The 18,655-nt window shown below is 37.3% G+C and overlaps 1 protein-coding gene across 3 annotated transcripts in view; it reads right to left on the reverse strand.

Annotated features, from left to right (window-relative positions):
• Positions 1–18,655, reverse strand: part of u2surp (U2 snRNP-associated SURP domain containing) — a 97,834-nt gene that overhangs the window by 52,408 nt on the left and 26,771 nt on the right. For all 3 annotated transcript variants that reach the window (XM_063045410.1, XM_063045407.1, XM_063045409.1), the window contains 5 exons: positions 11,512–11,544; positions 11,343–11,425; positions 8,640–8,805; positions 7,391–7,599; positions 5,144–5,187 (listed from right to left, as the gene is read on the reverse strand). In XM_063045410.1, coding sequence (XP_062901480.1) covers positions 5,144–5,187; positions 7,391–7,599; positions 8,640–8,805; positions 11,343–11,425; positions 11,512–11,544 — 535 coding nt within the window. The remainder of the gene's footprint in view (positions 1–5,143; positions 5,188–7,390; positions 7,600–8,639; positions 8,806–11,342; positions 11,426–11,511; positions 11,545–18,655) is intronic.

Here is an 18,655-nt window from a genome sequence, read left to right on the forward strand (position 1 = left end):
ACTCCTGCAGTTGGTCTTTACAAGTATTTCAGTGTGAGGCACCCGCTCACACCAGGTAATTCCCAGCATGTGCTGGAGGCAGCTTATGTGGAAGCGCTCCAAGGACTTGATGTGATGGCTGTAGGTTACCCGAGCTTCACAGCTATAAAGGAGGGTGGTGACACAGACCGCTTGGTATACAGCGACCTTTGTGGAGGGACGAAGGCTCCTGTTCTGAAAGACTCTACACCGAAGTCTCCCAAAGGCAGCTGATGCCTGTTTAATGCAGCTCTGGATGTTGTTGTCAATGCCACTATCCTCAGACAATGCCGCTATCCTTGCTGTGGCGGTGAGAGCGTACAGCAGGATGCGGTTGACTGTCAATGCCACCAAGACAGAAGTGGTTTGCCAGTGGAGTACCAGTGCCCCACCCACTCTACCTGCCTTCACTGTTGGGTGATGAAAAGCTGTCAGTAATGCCATTTTTCAAATATCTGAGGAGCATTCTCTCTGAGGATAGCGGCAACTAAGCAGCACTGAGGATACACACATAAACATAAATTTTATATATAGACACACACACATCCAAAAATAATATATAGGAGAGCAAGTGGTGCCACTCAGTTCTTGGAAATAAGCACTACTTATTTCCTCCTTTGCTTTCACACTGAGTCTCCCAACATAGATTACAAAATTGACTGAGGTCTCCAGGTCAGTAATATATTAGTGCAATCAAGAAATATTCAGCATTCTCAAATTTCTTAAGTTAACTTTTAGTTAAGTAATCACTATTGGGGAACAAGTGCTTGAACCAAACTTATTGGCTTCCATTTTGAGAGCTTTGAACTGGAGGTAAACCTTGAAATGTCTCACCCACCTGAGCTTAAAACAGATCTGACAGTTCCACTTTGCCAAGTTTAAAACTGCCACCAAGTCAATATGCAAAATTATCAAAAAGAACACTTAAAGGGCTTCTACAGAATCTATGCAATAAATAGGCTTCTTCATTTAAAGGATTACACATGGAATGAGTTTTAATCTCAACAATTTTAAGTATAATTACTAATATCCCAGGTGGTAGGTGCACCTTTTAAAATATTGCAGAAACTGATTCTTGAACATTCGTTGAGCGTTTATCCCTTTTGAGATCTTGCAGCAATTTACATAAAAATAGAAGTCTATACAAGCTAAATAGTCCCTTGAGCCTGTGCAGTCCTTTGTTAACACTGTTGGTGATTCAGTACTCAAATCTAGTTTCCCCATCTAATTCCTACGTCTTCATTCACTTTGATTCATAATACTTTGCTGTGAGTATACAGAACAGCTGAACATTCATGTGGAACACATACAAAATGCTGGTGGATCTCAGGTCGTCCAAAGGGTCTCAGCCCAAAACATTTACTGTTTACTCTTTTCCATAGATGCTGCCTGGCCTGCTGAGTTCATCCAGCATTTTGTGTGCTTTGCTTGGATTTCCAGCATCAGCAGATTTTCTCTTGTGACTGAACATTCAGAAGTGTGAGATATTCATAAAATTTAAATCTGAGTAAAGACATTTCTTCCCATCTCTATTCCTAAATAGCACACTCCTGATTAAGTCCCTTCAGCCCTTTATGTCATTACCAACCATGAAATATTCATCTATACTAAATCTACCTACCAGCTATAAATGTCCATATTTTTCTGTGCCTTGGTGCTTTCGGTGCAAGTCTGGATCTTGTTACTGGTAGAATACATGCCTCCATTACTCACTCAGCACATTCCAGATGCTAACCACTTTCTGAATGAAAAGGTTTTTCCTCAGATTTTATCTAAACCGCTTTCTCTTACTCCAAAACTGTGCTATCCATTTTTTGAAACGCACTATGGTGAAAAGTTCCCTACTTCATTTTATTTACGCCCCACAATTTTCCATTCAGACTTCAATCCTCAAGTGAAGTCTTCCATCCCAAGCAAGATGCTGAACACTCTGCTCTGTACTCAATGCTCACTCAGCAGGTGAGGTAGCATGTGTGGAAAGAACTTGCTGAGCCTTTCCAGCATTTTCTGTTTTTGTTTCGTGGTCTTAATGTGGCAACCAGAACTGTATTCCAGATTCCAGCATCTGCAGTCAACTTGTCACCGGCCTTCATTGGAATACAAGAGTAAGGAGGTTACGGTACAATGTTGTTTTACAAAGTGTAAAACTAGTGACAAAAGTGACTGCAAAAGCTGGAATCCAGATGAAAAAGCAAAATACTGAAAGAACCCAGTGGACCAACTGGCATCGGTAGAGGCAAAAGGCCTCCTCTACATTGATGACACCTGACACAGACTGCGAGACTAGTCCAATCCACAAGGTAGGATCTCTTAGTGGTTCCCCATTTCAATTTCAGTTAGGTTGAAAGGTCTTTAATTGCCAGTCTTTTTCCTTGCTGCTCTTAAAAAGAGGCATTTGCTGCCCTTAAATCATTTGGTACCTTGCTTGTGGGCAGTGAAAATTTCAAAATATCAGCCAAAGCCCCTGCAACATTTTCTTTTGTCTTCCAAAACTACCAAGAATAAATCTAATCTCATCCCAGGATTTGCCTACCTTTAAGCTTGCTAAGGCATCAAGTACCTTCTATTTATGGAGATGTAAACTGGAATTTTACCTTTCCCTTTGCTGAAACTTCCAACTATAAAATCTATTTCATTGGTGAATACTGATAAGTATTCATTTAGGACCTCACCTGTACCTTCTGGCCCTATGCAGATAACCAATTTTCCTAAAGCGCCCTGCTTGTTGCCTGGATCTTTAATCCTCAACGTACATAAAACACCTTTGAATATACCTTAATCCTGCCTGGCAGTGATATTTCATGGCCAGCCCTCTTTGCTTTCCCAATTTCTTATTTAAGCGTCTTTCCGCTTTTTTTTTAAAAATACATAGCAGGCCTCCCATTTTAGTTCTCATATCTGCTACGTTTTCTTTTCTCTCTTTACCTTTGGATAATGATGATTTTGAACACTTTTCATTTGTCCTTCGAATACTTCACACCGTGTAGATGCAGACCGACTTGCAAATGGATGCTCCCAGTCTACCTTGGCCAGGTGTTCCCCAATATTAAAGCAAGTTGCCTTCCCTAAATTTAAGTCATTTTTTCTTGATCTGTCTCCCACCCCCAACAAAATACTGAAACAACAAGTTTCTCAACTAGCAAATAAAAACACAAGTAATTTTATTGTATTATTTTATACCGAGAATGTGCAAATCTTTTGATGAAAAGGTAAGAAAGAATCTGAGTAATCTAAACATGTTCAAATTCCAACCAACTAAAGTTTCCTTGGTGAAAGATGAAACTACAGCTACACATTACTCTGAAAAGTATGGGTCAAAATATACAATTTTCCCATTGATGTTGCTTACAAAACAATATCCATTGTTTGTTGGCCAAGATTATTTCAAATCTTAATATGGGATTTTGATTCTTGGAAGAAAAATAGCAGCAATTTGAAATAAAACAAACGTGTTAATTTGTTAAAAAACTTACAGCATCTTCAAAATGCTTCTCATCAGTAATTTTTAAGCAATCATAAGGAATCAAGTTATGGATAGAGATTTTAGAATCTTCAGTCTGATTCAATTTTTTTTTAAAATTGTGATAGACTGAAGCAGGTTCATAAAATTTCATAAAGATTAGGATCAATAACAAATGAAGATTTCCTGATATAACCAACATCCTTCATCAAATCCTTTGAAAGATAACATGATTTTAAAGAAATAAAGCCTAACCACGAGAGCCAACAGCTAAACAAAAGCAGTTCAACAAGAGTCAATGAATCTGATATTAACCAGATTCAAAATCTGAATACTTCCCACAATTCATCCATGATGCTTTGTTCAGGTCCCTCGCAGCAAAATCTGTTCGGCCTGTGTTGCTTACCATGGCCAAGTCAAAAGCCATAGAGCTTATTTAAAACACTGGTGGCCAACTTGGTCAAATTCTGGTCTTTCAGAATTTTGAATGTGCATTGTAAGACAAGGTTCTGGTTTAGTTGAGCAAGGGAAACCTATTGACATATCAGCAATATCACTCTACAGCCAACCACTCTAAAACAGTCAAATGTCATACAGATATATTTATTAGTTTTCCTGAAGCCTAAAGACAATGAGATTACTTTATTAAAAACCTGAATTTTTTCTATATTTAAATATATATAGATTACAGTTTCAGTTCTTAAAAATTTTCTCCTCCAAGAATAGGCAAACAAGCCCCAGGTACCAAATTTCAGGAAATGACTTCAGATATAGATTTAATCTCTCATTTACCTAAGTAGTACAAGTTGCTTGAGCAGTTATGTTTAAAAGTTTCTTTCCAGAAGCATTTACTAGACCAAAAGTAGCTAAAATTAAATAAATACATCGATTAAACTAAAGAACACCAATACAGCTATCAACTAATCAATGCAGCCATTGGGGAATTGTGATGTAGTAATGTAACCAAATCTGACTTTAGACAGCTAGTCAACATTTTTAAGCCCTTGCAAAAATACCATCAATCTGATCACCTCAAAAGAACGTTTAAGAAAAAAAACGAGCCATCTCACATAAGTTACAATTTATAAGATATTATAAGCAATGTTCATGCATTGTGAAGCAGAAACAGAACAAAGATTTTAGGTTTAAATATTCAAAGTGTCATATTAAAACACAGCTTTTACTTGCAAAAGTTTCACAAATTGCATCAAATCTAGGTCTAGTCATCACTAGCATCAACTACTTGTACATTAGTCAAATCTACACTGCTCCATCCAACCACACATAACTTGCTCAATTTTGAAATTTCACCCTAACATTATAACAAGTAATAAAACAAAACTCCTTCTGAAATAAAACTCCTTCTGAACAATCTTGCAATTAAGCATATGAAAGACTAAAAGAATGCATTGAAAAGCAATACACATATTCCATACACCTGAGAAAGCATTGCACACAACTTAACACTGCTACACCAGTAAATGAGCAAAGTAATCTCACTTACCAAACTACACAGGCAGTAACCCCAAGCATACAAAGGAACCATTGCTCAGCTACCCAAAATCTTAGCCATAAGCACATGATTGACAAATAACCTGATGTCATTTATGTCAGGGACACTTTCTACTATCAGCAGCAATGAAAAATTAAAGAAGAAACGTGTACCTTTCTGTTGGGATAACCACTTTGACTATGGCGTGCGACAGAGTCTGTATATGAAGTCACATCAGACAATAAAGATAGGATAATATGAGTATTGGCAACTTAAGCAGCAAGTATACAAAAATATAAATACAAATGCATTTTAAAAACCTTCAAGGTAACATGCTATTATAAATCAACACTTAATAAACTAAGTACAAGTATTTAAGATAACTAAAATAAACAGAAAACCAGAGATAGAAATAACTGGATATTTGTCTTTACATTGCAATGAAATTAGAACCAGGACAAAGTCCCAATGGTAGAAATGATTATGACAAATCTCTGATCGTAGATCAGTTAATGTGGGAATATTTTCTGATGCTCAAGAGTAATTGATATTTTGCACAGCATAATAACAGAGTATTAGACAATACTTTAATAGGCAGGAGACACATAACACAATTGTAATCCATTATTATGTCAATGTACGAATTTTGTTTTGAAGGTAGTGGGATATTTAATTTGTGACATCAAGAACACACAATCAACTCATCCCTTAAGTTTAACGGTCACATCGAGGGATGAGTCACTTCTCATAACCATCACCTCAATCATTATGATAGAATTTAGCACTGACATTAAACGATGAAACTCTACTGAAACACACTCAAAATCCATAAGTGTACAAAAACTGCAAGTGCCCAAGTAGTGATCTTAAACTTTGTCCTAGACCTAACGTGCAGAATAAAGACAAATATATGAACAGCTATTCAAAATACTAAGATTACCATGACATGACTTTATTAATGTACATTGTTTCTAATGTTTTTTTAAATATTAGATATCAAATTCTTTGGGGGAAATGAAACATCTCAATTTTCAAGTGATCAAATTTAAATTAAAGTACATCTTTCTATCAAAAGTCTAGTAAAGTCTAGTAACCTGTGCAGCATTAAATTTGAAAGTAAAGATTATCCCAACACAGATTAGAGACCATCTATTTTGTAGACAAATAAATCCAAGAAAAATCTAAATACACAAAACAAGGAAACTGATGTCTTTCTCCACATCCTCACCTATTCCCAACTTTTCAGAATAGCAGAAGTGTATCTAGTGGTGAGTTCACTGAGTTTTGCTTAGTGGCCTAGCAACCACCACAAGCTATAGACATGCATTACTCTTCAAATTAATCTCTTACGTCAGGGAATGGACATCTACAAACAGCTACTGAATTGGTAAAATACTTCGGATGTCTGCACTTGGGTCACAAGAATGTGCACCTGCAGTGTAATATTCAACTGGAAAAATAATTTATGGGGGAAATAAGCCTGAAAGTCACTTTGTACCACAAAAAGTGTGCATTGCTTACAGAATAGCACTAATTTAGTTCAGGGTCATCCACAGCTTTTTAATGAAAATTGCTGGCAGAAGGATGACAGTTCATGAAATCTATTTAAAAGGCAGAGGAAGAATCCAGTGAGGTTAATAAGTAACAATTCTGGATTTCTAAAAGGTCACAAAACTACAAGCCTTCTGCCTCATGGAAGCATATAGCCTACAGGTTAGTCATATACAGGATAGAGGATTTGGAATAACAAAGCCTACCTTGGAAAGATTTCAGCTGTAAACACTTTTTAAACACAGTATTTTCCTGCTGGGATAATAGAGGCCTCAAAGCCAACAAATCGTAAGTCAAGACAGTGGGTGAACGTGCGAGAGTTGACTACTTTCCTTTTACTGGGTGAAGAGAAACTTTATAGATCTTCCTCAGGGATATAGGCAGAACCCACAACAGACTAAATTTTGCATGTTATGTAGAAGGAATGGACTTGATGGGTTGAATGGTCTTTTTCATTCCCCATGTTTAAACTGTTACAGTCTTTTAATTTGCAGTTTAGACAATATTTATTATAGAGCTGGTGATATATAAATGCAAGTTCTGCTTTTATTCCTTGTGAAAGACAATGGGGAAGTTTAAATACAAATTTGAAGTCATGAAATAAAATATTCCAAAGCCGGACTACAAATTTCACAGGTTAGTTCCAATAACCATTCTACCTTAAAGCACTGAGTTAAGAATCAGAAACTAAATGTTAAGTTCTAGCAAAATGTACACTAACCAGAGAAGACAGAGCTAATAAAAACTCTTACCAAAGATGTCCATGAAAACTTTTATTTAATAAAATGTGTAAAAATCTAAATACCAGCACACATTAATTGCAGTGAAATATATTCCATCAAATTCCTCACCTAGAGTTTTAAAATTACCTTTTCAAAGTCATCTTGATTTTTCGGTGGCATCACTGGTGTTGTGGGGTTCTTTAGTCTCTCCCGTGGCTGAGCGTTGAAAGGTAACCCAGATGGAGGTGGTGGTAGAGTCAACTCCATCATAGCAGGTGGAATATAAATAGGGTGAGGTGGAATGGGCACAGCTTTCCCCCAGCCCAACTTCATTTCAAAATCCATAATAATCTTCCCTGAAAGGAAGTAAAACTTTGTGAATTGATGCAAAGGTGAAATATTACTGTTCCTTATTTCAAACTTGATTTGAAAGCGTCTCTACCTTCTTAAAAAACAATTAGCCTCCCTGCTCTTGCAGGAAATAGTTTGAGAAAGTTTACCAAATCAAGACAAGTTTTTAAATGGAGTTTCCTTTTTGTGAAGTAACCAGCTCCTATTCACTGGGATTTTTCTACTACTTTTATTCCACAACAGAAAAACTGCTTCATTTTAGGCTTTTAGTATTTGGAACCACTATGGCAAAATTAAAAGGATTTTTGATGGTGGGTAAATCCATACACTATCGGCAATTACTTGTCAGAATTATGATTAAATATCATAGATTTCCAAAAGATAACTTTTTTGGAATTGCCATTTTACCTCCCTCCATCTTTCTGCCACTTTTGTCTCTTCTCCGTTTCTGCATCCCTCACCCTTTACCTTTTTGTAGTATCTTTTCCCTTTCTGTTCGTTCTTAGTTCCCCATGTTATTTATCTTACCAAGGCAGGGAAGCTTGCTTAAAGCTACAGTATGCTCTACTGTGAATATTCTGAGGAAAATTTAGATGTGCAGATCTCCATAATCTATTGGATGGGGAAAGGATACGATTGAGCCAGATGTTGAGGTTTATATTGAAATCCCATGAGAGATATAGCTGCTGACAAGCTGTAAAACTACTTGCTCTTAAAGCTGATCTTTCATACATAAATTAGCTTATCCGCTGGGGTGAAATTTCAGCCACATAGCAAATCACAACTCTAACCAATCTATAAAGTATCAGAATAAAGACAGTACAAGAGAACGGCAAAAGCAAACAAACTTACCTGGCTCAAGTCAAGGTACAACCACAAAGGTGGAGAAAATAAAGATCAGCAGAAAGATGAACGAACAATTTGTTCAAAGAAAAGATACAGAAAAGTTTAACATACAGTATTTCACTCTGATACCACAAACAAGCCGATACCTCCTCTGCAATGTTGCCTACACATTCCAGTAAATTTGCTTCCAATTACTCACCATTTAGATTTTTCAAAGCTCTTTCAGCATCCCTTCTGTTCATATAGGCTACAAATCCACAATTTCTTTCTCTGGCTCTTTCTTCTTCTGTTCTGGGCCACATAATCTTAACACTAGCCAAGGGGCCAAAGCGTCCAAATTCTTGGCATAGCATTTCTTCATTCATCTGTACATCAGAATGAAACATTTCATGCAAGTCAGCTTTATTTAGATGATTAGATATCATTTGTCAAAACAAAATAACAGTATTTCACCAATATATTTAAATGGGTTTAATTTCTAAGGTATGGCACCTAAATAAATGGAATACTGAACCTTACCTTCCAAATGAAGTCCATTTAAATAGGAAAAAAAACAGCTGGTTATATTAGATTATATGGCAATTTTGCATGGGTATTGTATTATCAGGAGAATGTACAAAATGTTGCTGTACAGATACTTTAGGTTTTCTTACCTAATAGAATTTTAAGGTTTATTCTAAGATTAAAAGAAACTTGATATCTGTTGAATTTAACACCATGTGATATGACAACATCTTGGAGAACCAATCAGCTGGGTTGGACTGATGCAGTTCTGAATGCTCTCAGAATAGTGAACAGCATCAGAAAACTCACCAAATTTACTGTCAAGCTTTCTTGTTCAAGCTCAATTTATTGTCATTCAACTGTACACATGTACGCGGCCAAAGGAAACAACATTCTTCTGGACCAAGGAGTACAACAAATAAATATAACTCACTCACATAACACGACGTAATATTACTACAAATAACTGAACAAATAATAAGGTGCATATATGATACAAGTTAATGAGTAAACAGCATAAACACTACTGGATCTTCACAAGTGATGAGTCCTGGATGGTGGCAGGGAATTTAGTCCTCTTAGTCTGGGGGAAGAAGCTGTTTGTCATTTTAACAGTTTTTGTTCTAATGATATGGTACCACCTACCTGATGGTAGGGGATAAAAGACTGACGGTTGGAAGAATTGACAAAGCTAAGGGCCGTGCATATTCTGCACTTCTGATACATATCTCTGATGGGTGGAAGTAAGGCCCCAACAACCTTCTCAGCAGTCCTCCTAATTCTTTGTAGGGGCTTGTGGTCAGATGTCTTGCAATTCCCGTACCAAATGGTGATACAGCTGGTCAGGACACTCTCAATGGCGCTCCTGTAAAAACTGGCTAGAATGGGGGAGGAGAGCCTCACTCTCCTCAGAAAGTGGAGTTGCTGTGTTTTCTTGACCAAAGAGGTGATGTTGAGGAACAAGGTGAGATCGTCCCTTATGCGCACGCCCAGAAACTTGGTGCTCTTAATTCTCTGTAGAGGAGCAGTGTATGTGCTGGTGGAGTAGTCAGCCTGCACACTCAAGTCCAGAGGGGTTTTTTGTTTTACTTAAATTCCTGTGCTCACACCATTCTACGACCCACTCTACTCCCTCTCTATACACAGTCTCATCATCATTGTTGGTGAGGCCACCCACTATTGTGTCATCAGCAAACTTGATGATTCTATTTAAATTGGATCTAGCAGTGCAGTCAAGCCTCAGCAGTGGGATGAGCACACAGCCCCAGTTACTTTGCCAAATACCTTGTTGGTTAACAATGAATTATGTCCCAAGTTACCCTCATCCTTAGTTTCTGGGGACTCCACATGCACTCAAGATCAGCCTGGTGACCTGGAGACTGCCTGTCCTGGAGTTAGAGGGCCGTCTCTATGTGTGCATGGGAGGTAAGGGGCTTGTTTTACCAACACACACAAAAAATGCTGGTGAACGCAGCAGGCCAGGGAGCATCTATAGGAAGAGGTACGGTCGACGTTTCTGACCAGGACCCTTCGTCAGGACTAACTGAAAGAAGAGATAGTAAGAGATTTGAAAGTAGGAGGGGGAGATCTGAAATGATAGGAGAAGACAGGAAGGGAGGGGTAGATCTAAGAGCTGGAGAAGGGAGAGATCATGGGAAGCCTGGGGAGAAAAAGAAGGGGGGAGGGGAGCCTGGAGGGTGGAGAGCAGGCAAGGAGTATAGTGCGAGGGACAGAGGGAGAAAAAAAAAGAGAAAAAGGGGGGAAAAATTTAAAAAAATAAAAAAATAAGGGATGGGGTGTGAAGGGGAGGAGGGGCATTAACGGAAGTTAGAGAAGTCAATATTCACGCCTGTTTTACTGTTGTTTTGGTGCTGTTGCTTGTGTGCTCTGCGAACATAGTGGGCTTGCAATTTTGACACCAAAATGTGTGGAGACACTTGAAGCTGCCCCAGCACATCCTTAGGTTGCATTGGTTAATGCATTTCACTGTATTTTGATGAACATGTGATAAATAAATGAATCTAAACCCAAATCTATCCACACCTGCTCAATTCCACTTCTGCTTAATGTTCTTTAAATGCCATCAAAACGAGACCGAGGGAAATGGCATCATACCGAACGGCATGAAAGTAGATTGTCGAACATGGAAGGGAGATAGCCAAAAAAAGAAAGAAAACTTAACCAGTACCAGTTTGAACTGATGAGCCAGTTGCAGGTCTAACTGGACCAATGTTTATCACACTTCACTCAATTGAAGAGAGCAAGACAACCAACAGATTCTTTCAATATAGATCCATCAGATTATAATTTTTGCCTCAACCAATACATTCAGAATTTGTATTAGAAATCTGAATAAATACCAACAATTCCAACTGATCAGAATTTTAAAAATCTGTACCTTCGGATTAATGTTGCCAATATATAAATTAGTTGTAGTTGGATCTCCAGAATCATGAGAGCCAGGAGTAAATTCTTCAAGTGCTAAAAAGACAAAAAATATTTCTTAGTAAAGGTTTCAAAAACAAGCAGAGGTTTAATGTTTTGAAAATATGAATTAGAGGTACTACCATTTGTTTGTCTGTTTCGCCTTGAAGATTCAGCTGAAAAGAAAAAAAATTTCAGTGTCATACTTTAAAATAGAAGTGTTTACTCTATAAAAATTGGCCAAAGTTTTGATGACAATGTGGCATTGGTGACTGTAAATTCAGAACGAACTACATGCCAACAAATTAAACTCTTCTTTGACAAATCAAACAACATGAGGTGGTTAAAACTCCTGACAACTGAAAAAAGAATTCCAGTTTGTGTTTACCACATCAAATATCAATCCACTGCCAAATCCACCAGACAATTAGCACTTGCAACACTATCATCTGCGCAAGTACAAGAAAAAATACAAGCAAGATATTCTCCGGATAGCATCAGTAAGGTTAGCAAGTTGTGGGCATGCTATGTTGGCATTGGAAGTATGGCAACACTTGTGCCCCCCCCCACCCCTCAACACGTATTCGCACTGTGTTGGTCATTGAAACAAACAATGCATTTTACTGTAAGTTTCAATGTACATATGACAAATAAAGCTAAACTTTATCTTTCTTAAATTTTTATTTTTATGAAGCAGTTACAGAAAGGAAGCTCAGGAATAAATTGGGACACTTAAGAATGAAATAGTAAATGATAAAATTAAGGCTACTACTACTACTACTACGTCGACTCAGGCCTAGGGGGTCGATGTCGGGCACGATGACAGACTCTCCACTTCTCCCTCATCAGTGTATTCAGTTCATCTACATTAGGAGCGTGTTGATCATCGTCTTGGGAGGACGCCCAGGGTTCATCCTCCCGTGCTTGGGCTCCCATATGACGACTAGGCTGGCAGGTTGCTCGGGGTGGCGTAGACAGTGCCCCGCTAGTTGCAGTCTTCTCCCCTCGATTTTAGTGGTCAGCATCAGTAGGTCGTCATAGAGCTCGACGTTCGTCATGTGCTGTTGCCAACTCTAATCAAGAGCCATCCGGAGCATTCGTGTATAGCAACCATCTAGAGACTTTCACATAGTCTTGGTTAGTGTATACGTCTCACATCCGTACATGAGAATAGATTCTATGACTGCTATGAAGATCCTCTTTTTAAGTCCTCTGGTCAGGTTCGACTTCCAAATTTCAAGATTCAAAGATTCAAAAAACTTTATTGTCGTTCTAACCACACACCAGCTCTGCAGGGCAGAATGAGACAGCGTTTCTCAGGGGCAGTGCAATCATAACGTAACAAACGCAACACTAAATAATAAACATAACAATAAATAGTAAAACACAACAGCCACATGTCAGTTAAAATCAGTTGTAAGTGTCCAGTGCAAGTTAAAAGTGTCCAAAGCAGAGTCAGGTGGAGCAGCTATTTAGCAGTCTGACTGCCTGTGGGAGGAAGCTGTTTAGTAGCCTTGTGGTTTTAGTTTTGATGCTCCTGTAACGTTTGCCTGATGGCAGAAGAACAAACAGTTCATGGAGAGGGTGTGAGGGGTCTTTAATGATGTACCGTGTCTTCCGGAGGAATCGACTCTGAAAGAGGTCTTGGACAGAAGGTAGGCAGACCCCAATAACCTTCTCTGCTCCCCTAACCACCCTCTGCAAGGCTTTTTTGTTGTTCATAGTCCTCCAAGCCAGTGCCTTCCATATCATTATGTCCTTCTCCGAACTCATCATACTTGACCCAAGGTACATGAAGTCAAAGACTTTCTTAATGGTATCATTCTTTACGGTCTTGAGAGTACCTTCGTCGCAGTTAAACACCATGTACTCTCTTTTTAGCGCCTAGGAGAAGTCCAACTTTATTGCACTCAATTTCCACTTTTGTCAGTAGCTGCAGTGCTTCCTCCATCTGATCAGAGAGCAGGACGTTGTCTTCTGCAAAAATCGAGATCTGTGAGCATAACTGGTCTGACCCTTTTGGTTCATCCTGGTTTTATGGTGAAACAAAGCTTGTCATAATCTTTGGTAGGTTGACGTAGAGCGTAATCAAGGACTATTATAAAGATGTAGATGTAAAGATAAGAAGGCTAATATGCCAATTTATTAGTTTGCATTTATACCTGGTAAGTAACACCACAGACAATGCGAGAAGACAATAGTAAATCCAACCTTAGTTTATTTAAATTAATAAAAAGGAATTAGTTTCATAAACCTAAATGCTTGGTTAGAACATATCTGAAATGTGGTGAACAGTTTGAGCACCATTTCTTAGGCAACATTATCGATTGACCTCAGATGGAGAGCAAAGATTTACTAGAATGATGAAGTAAGGAGACCACGCCTGTCTGCAAATGGAGTAGCAGCAATCTTGTGCTGCTCTTAGTTTTGTTTCTCTCCCCCTAGTTTAAACTTCGAATTTAAAATTTTTATTTGCTGATTTTTGAGGGGGAACAGTATGTCTATGTCTATGAGGAGTGGGAAGAGCTTGTCTGAATCTAGTGACAAAGATAATGGGAAAGGAAAGATTCAAAAGGAAAGATCTGATGAAATGCCACCCTGGGCTGAAGATATCCTTCGGACACCAACAAGTAAAGATCAGAAAGGATCAATTAAAGACCAACTGGAAAAGAATAGTAATGAAATAAAGTCATTTCTGGGAAAACTTAAAGATTTGGAAACTCAAGTCATTACACACAAAGAGGAATTGAAGATAACTAAGCAAAAATTGTTTGAAGCTACAATCCGTTTGGAAAGATATCAAAATAAGATTATAGACCTGGAAACTAGGTCTCGCCGAAGGAATATACGAACTGTTGGGCTGCAAGAAGGAGCTGAAGATGGAGAATTAACTGCTTACTTTGCTAAGCTTTTTCATACTTTATTTCCTACCATAGTATCACAGACGCCTGCTATAGAAAGAGCACACAGAGCTTTTACTTCGAAATTTAAAGACCCAAATAAGCCAAGATCTGTTTTGGTTCGTTTTCATCACTTTAAAATTAAAGATCAAATAATGCGACAGGAAAGAAAACAGAGAGTTTTTAGATTTAAGGAATCCGAGCTCCATCTTTATGAAGATTATCCGAAGGAGGTAATGGAACAAAGATCAAGATTTGCTCTGGTAATGAAACAGGCATAAGATAAGAAATTGTTTCCTTCTTTGTGTTACCTGAGAAGAATTAAAGATTTTCCTCTAATTCTCCTCCTCGTACATTTTTTGATCCAAAAGTCGCACTGGACTTCGTTCAAACTATACCTGCCACCGCTACCAAATGAACTATCTGAAAGGTTGTTTGGTTATCTATATATTATTCGCATTTCGGAAAGAAGGTTTATGAAGGTTACTTGGATATTCCATTGAGAGACTAATAAAAAAAAGAGATTTGTTTATTATTGCATATTATTGGTTTTCTTTTGGAAAGAAGATTTATGGATCAAGTATGACTGTTTAAATGGTTACTCGGACATTCGACTGAGAAAAGAAATAAAGGGATTTGTTTCTTTAACCTAGTATCTGGTTTAATGTTCTTTTTTGCTGCTTTATTATAGCGTCTTATAACCGAATGTTCAGGGATTTAATGTTAAACTTTAAAATGGCGCTGGTTTTTCTTTTTAAGAGATAACATTATTTTGGTTCTTTCTTGTTTAATAGATGCTGGAATGTAAACACTTTTCTTGGTTGAGATTTTATTTTTTTTCTTACAAGGTCACTCGGCTTTTTTTTTACTAACTGGGAGAGGGAAAGAAAATCCTTTTTAAAAAAATTTTCTGTACAGACAGAGGCTTTGTATTCTATCACAGGTTGCTTGCCTTTCCTTTGGGCTTTCGGGAGGGGGGCGTGGGGTTAGAGTTAGGAGTTTATTCCCCATTGGGTGATTCCGGAGCATGCGTGTTTTCTATGTGGTTGTATTCTTCATCGCCGCCATTTTTGATCATCCCGTATTGGTATGTGTTCTGCGCATGTATTGAGTAGTAGAATAAAATTATAGCATGGTATTTAAACGGATTAATGTAATATGTTGGAATGTACGTGGTTGGAATCATCCTATCAAAGGAAAAAAAAGACTAAAATTATTAATCGATTCCAACCTGATATAATTTTTGCTCAAGAGACACATATCAGGGCAGAAGATCAAAATAGATTTTTTGGATGGTGGACAGGTTTGCAGTTCCACCCTACTTCTCATAGTAAAACTAAAAGCGTGTCCATCTTTATTAAATCCAATATATTTATTCAAGAGGATATTGAGTCAGATTCTAATGGCAGATTTTTAATTGTTAAAGGAGTGATCGGTAACAGAAAAGTTGTTTTGGTCAATCTGTATGGTCCTAACTTAGATGATCCTTCTTTGTTTATAAAGGTATTTGTTTTACTGCCTGATTTAAATGAGTATATGTTGATAATGGGTGGGGATTTTAACTGTTGTTTAAATCCTATGATTGACAAGAGCTCAACCAATCAGCGACTTCCAAATCGCTCCGCGATACTTATTAACTACTTTTTGATCGATTTTGGATTATGGAGGTATCTGCACCCCAGTAACAGAGAATATTCTTTCTTTTCACAGGTTTATAAAAAATATACGAGGATTGATTATATTATAATCGATCCCCGCTTCTTACCTAGTGTTAAAAATTGTGAATATGACGCTATTGCTATATCTGATCATGCGCCTTTGAGTTTGTCTTTTGAATTTGATGATGTCATTCTTGCCCGTCCACCATGGCTCAGACATTATTGCAAAATTCTGACTTTGTCAGTTTCATTGAAACTCAGATAAAAGATTTTTTCTTTTTAATGATATAGGGGCCACGTCCAAATTAATTATATAGGATACATTTAAAGCATTTTTACGTGGTCAGATCATATCTTATTCAGCTAAGCTTAAAAAAGACTAAAGCAGAATTACATAAGATTTCAAAACAAATTAAAGACTTAGATAATATTTATGCAATTTTCCCTAATATTGATTTACTCAAAGGGTGGAACTTCAATCACAATATATCCTATTACTAACTCATCCCATTGAGGGCTATTTGCTTAAGTTAAAGAGCCAATTTTATATGTTTGGAGATAAAAATAACAAACTGCTCGCATCTCAATTAAAAACGGCTAGCCAAAAGGCAAATTTTGAAATTCGTAGGAAAGATGGTACCTTGGCTTGGGAATACGAAGAAATTAATAAGATTTTTCAAGATTTTTACACTGAACATTATAAATTTCAATGTCCAGTAGATTCTTCTGAAATGAATGTTTTCTTACGAAAGATTGCTTTTCCTAAAATTTCTGTTGAGGATCAAAAAACGCCTGATGCCCAAATTATTGAAGCCAAAATTCATAAAGCTATTTTTTCAATGCAGTCTGGTAAGGCCCCTGGACTTGATGGCTATCCTGTACAATTTTATAAAAAATTTGGAAAATTGCTTTCTCCGTATATGTTGGAAATGTTTAAGGATTCTTTTGTGAAAGGTGATTTACCCTCTACTTTCTAAGAGGCTTCTCTTCGTCAGTAGGATCTTTAAAGGATAAAGATCCTACTGACTGTGCCTCATATAGACCTATTTCATTATTGAATGTTGATGCTAAGATTCTGTCAAAGATAATGGCCAATCAGTTGGAGAATATGTTGGGTAAAATTATTTTTAAAGATCAAACAGGCTTTATAAAGGGTCGTTATTCTTTTTCAAATGTTTTGAGACTATTTAACATTATATATTCGTCCTCTTTTAAAACTCCACAATGCGTTGTTTCTTTGGATGCTGAAAAAGCGTTCCACCGAGTTGAATGGAAATATTTATTTAATGATTTACAGAAATTTGGCTTTGGTGTTAATTTTAATAATTGGATTAGAATGATATATAAAGCTCCTGTTGCTACTGTTATTACTAACAACTGCAGGTCTCCTTTTCTTCAGCTTTCTCGAGGGACAAGACAATGTTGTCCATTAAGTCCTTTGTTATTTAATTTAATATTAGAACCCCTTGCTATTGCTCTTTGTGAAGCTAAAAATATTCATGGGATTTTTGTGAATGAGACCATTCATAAGATTTCTCTTTATGCTGACGATTTATTGGTTTATATATCTAATCTAGGGGTCCCCAACCTTTTTTGCAGCGCAGACCAGTTTAATACTGACAATATTTTTGCGGACCGGCCAACCGGGGGGGGTGGGGGTGTTCAAGTAGGGTTAAACTCACCTCAACATGTCTTTTACAGTTAGGATTGCCAACTTTCTCACTCCCAAATAAGGGACAAAAGTAGCAGTTAAATCCTGGGACACTTGTGTTTACCCCAGGGAAGACTACCATGACCATGAAGCCTTGCGCGGGCACCTGTGTGCGCATGCGCTTACATGCCGATTTTTTTCCCACAAATCAGTTTTGGTTTAATCTTCCCCACTACACTGTACATACATTACTTCTACATTATATAGGCTGTGTATTTATCATATCATTCCTGCTTTTACTATATGTTAGTGTTATTTTAGGTTTTGTGTGTTATTTGGTATGAATTGGTAGGTTATTTTTTGGGTCTGGGAACACGCAAAAATTTTTCCCATATAAATTAATGGTAATTGCTTCTTCACTTTACGCCATTTCAGCACGAAAGGTTTCTTAGGAACGCCCTACCTTAGCAGGGGAGATATGGACCAAGGGCAGTCCCCTATGGGACAAACCAATTTAGCTCAATATACAGGATATCCCGGCAAATACGGGACAGTTGGCAACCCTATGTTCAAGTTCAACAGTGCGTGACAGGGAATGAGGTAAGGTGCAGCTGACTCATGTCGTTTCCTCGCGGCCCTTTAGCACATGCTTTACGGCCCGGCATTTGGGGACCGCTGATCTAATCCTGAAGAATCTATTCCTGCCTTGCTAAAATTATTCAATGAATTTGGAGATTTTTCAGGATATAAATTTTAGTAAAAGTGAATTGTTTCCTTTAAATGAATTTGTCTCCATATATGATAATACTCCTTTTAGAGTCACGGATTCTTTTAGATATTTAGGTGTTATAATTACTAAAAAAAATAAGGATCTTTATAAAGCCAATTTCGTTCCCTTGGTAGACCCTATGAAGTATTTATTTAGTAGATGGAGTCCACTTACATTTTCACTTGTCGGTCGTATCCATATGGTTAAAATGATGATTTTACCAACATGTTTATATTTACTTCAGAATATCCCTGTTTTTTTGACTAAGAAGTTTTTTGATCAGATTGATTCTATTATTTTATCTTTTAT

The sequence above is a fragment of the Mobula hypostoma genome, chromosome 4, assembly GCF_963921235.1.
Source record: "Mobula hypostoma chromosome 4, sMobHyp1.1, whole genome shotgun sequence".
NCBI classification, from domain to species: domain Eukaryota; kingdom Metazoa; phylum Chordata; class Chondrichthyes; order Myliobatiformes; family Myliobatidae; genus Mobula; species Mobula hypostoma.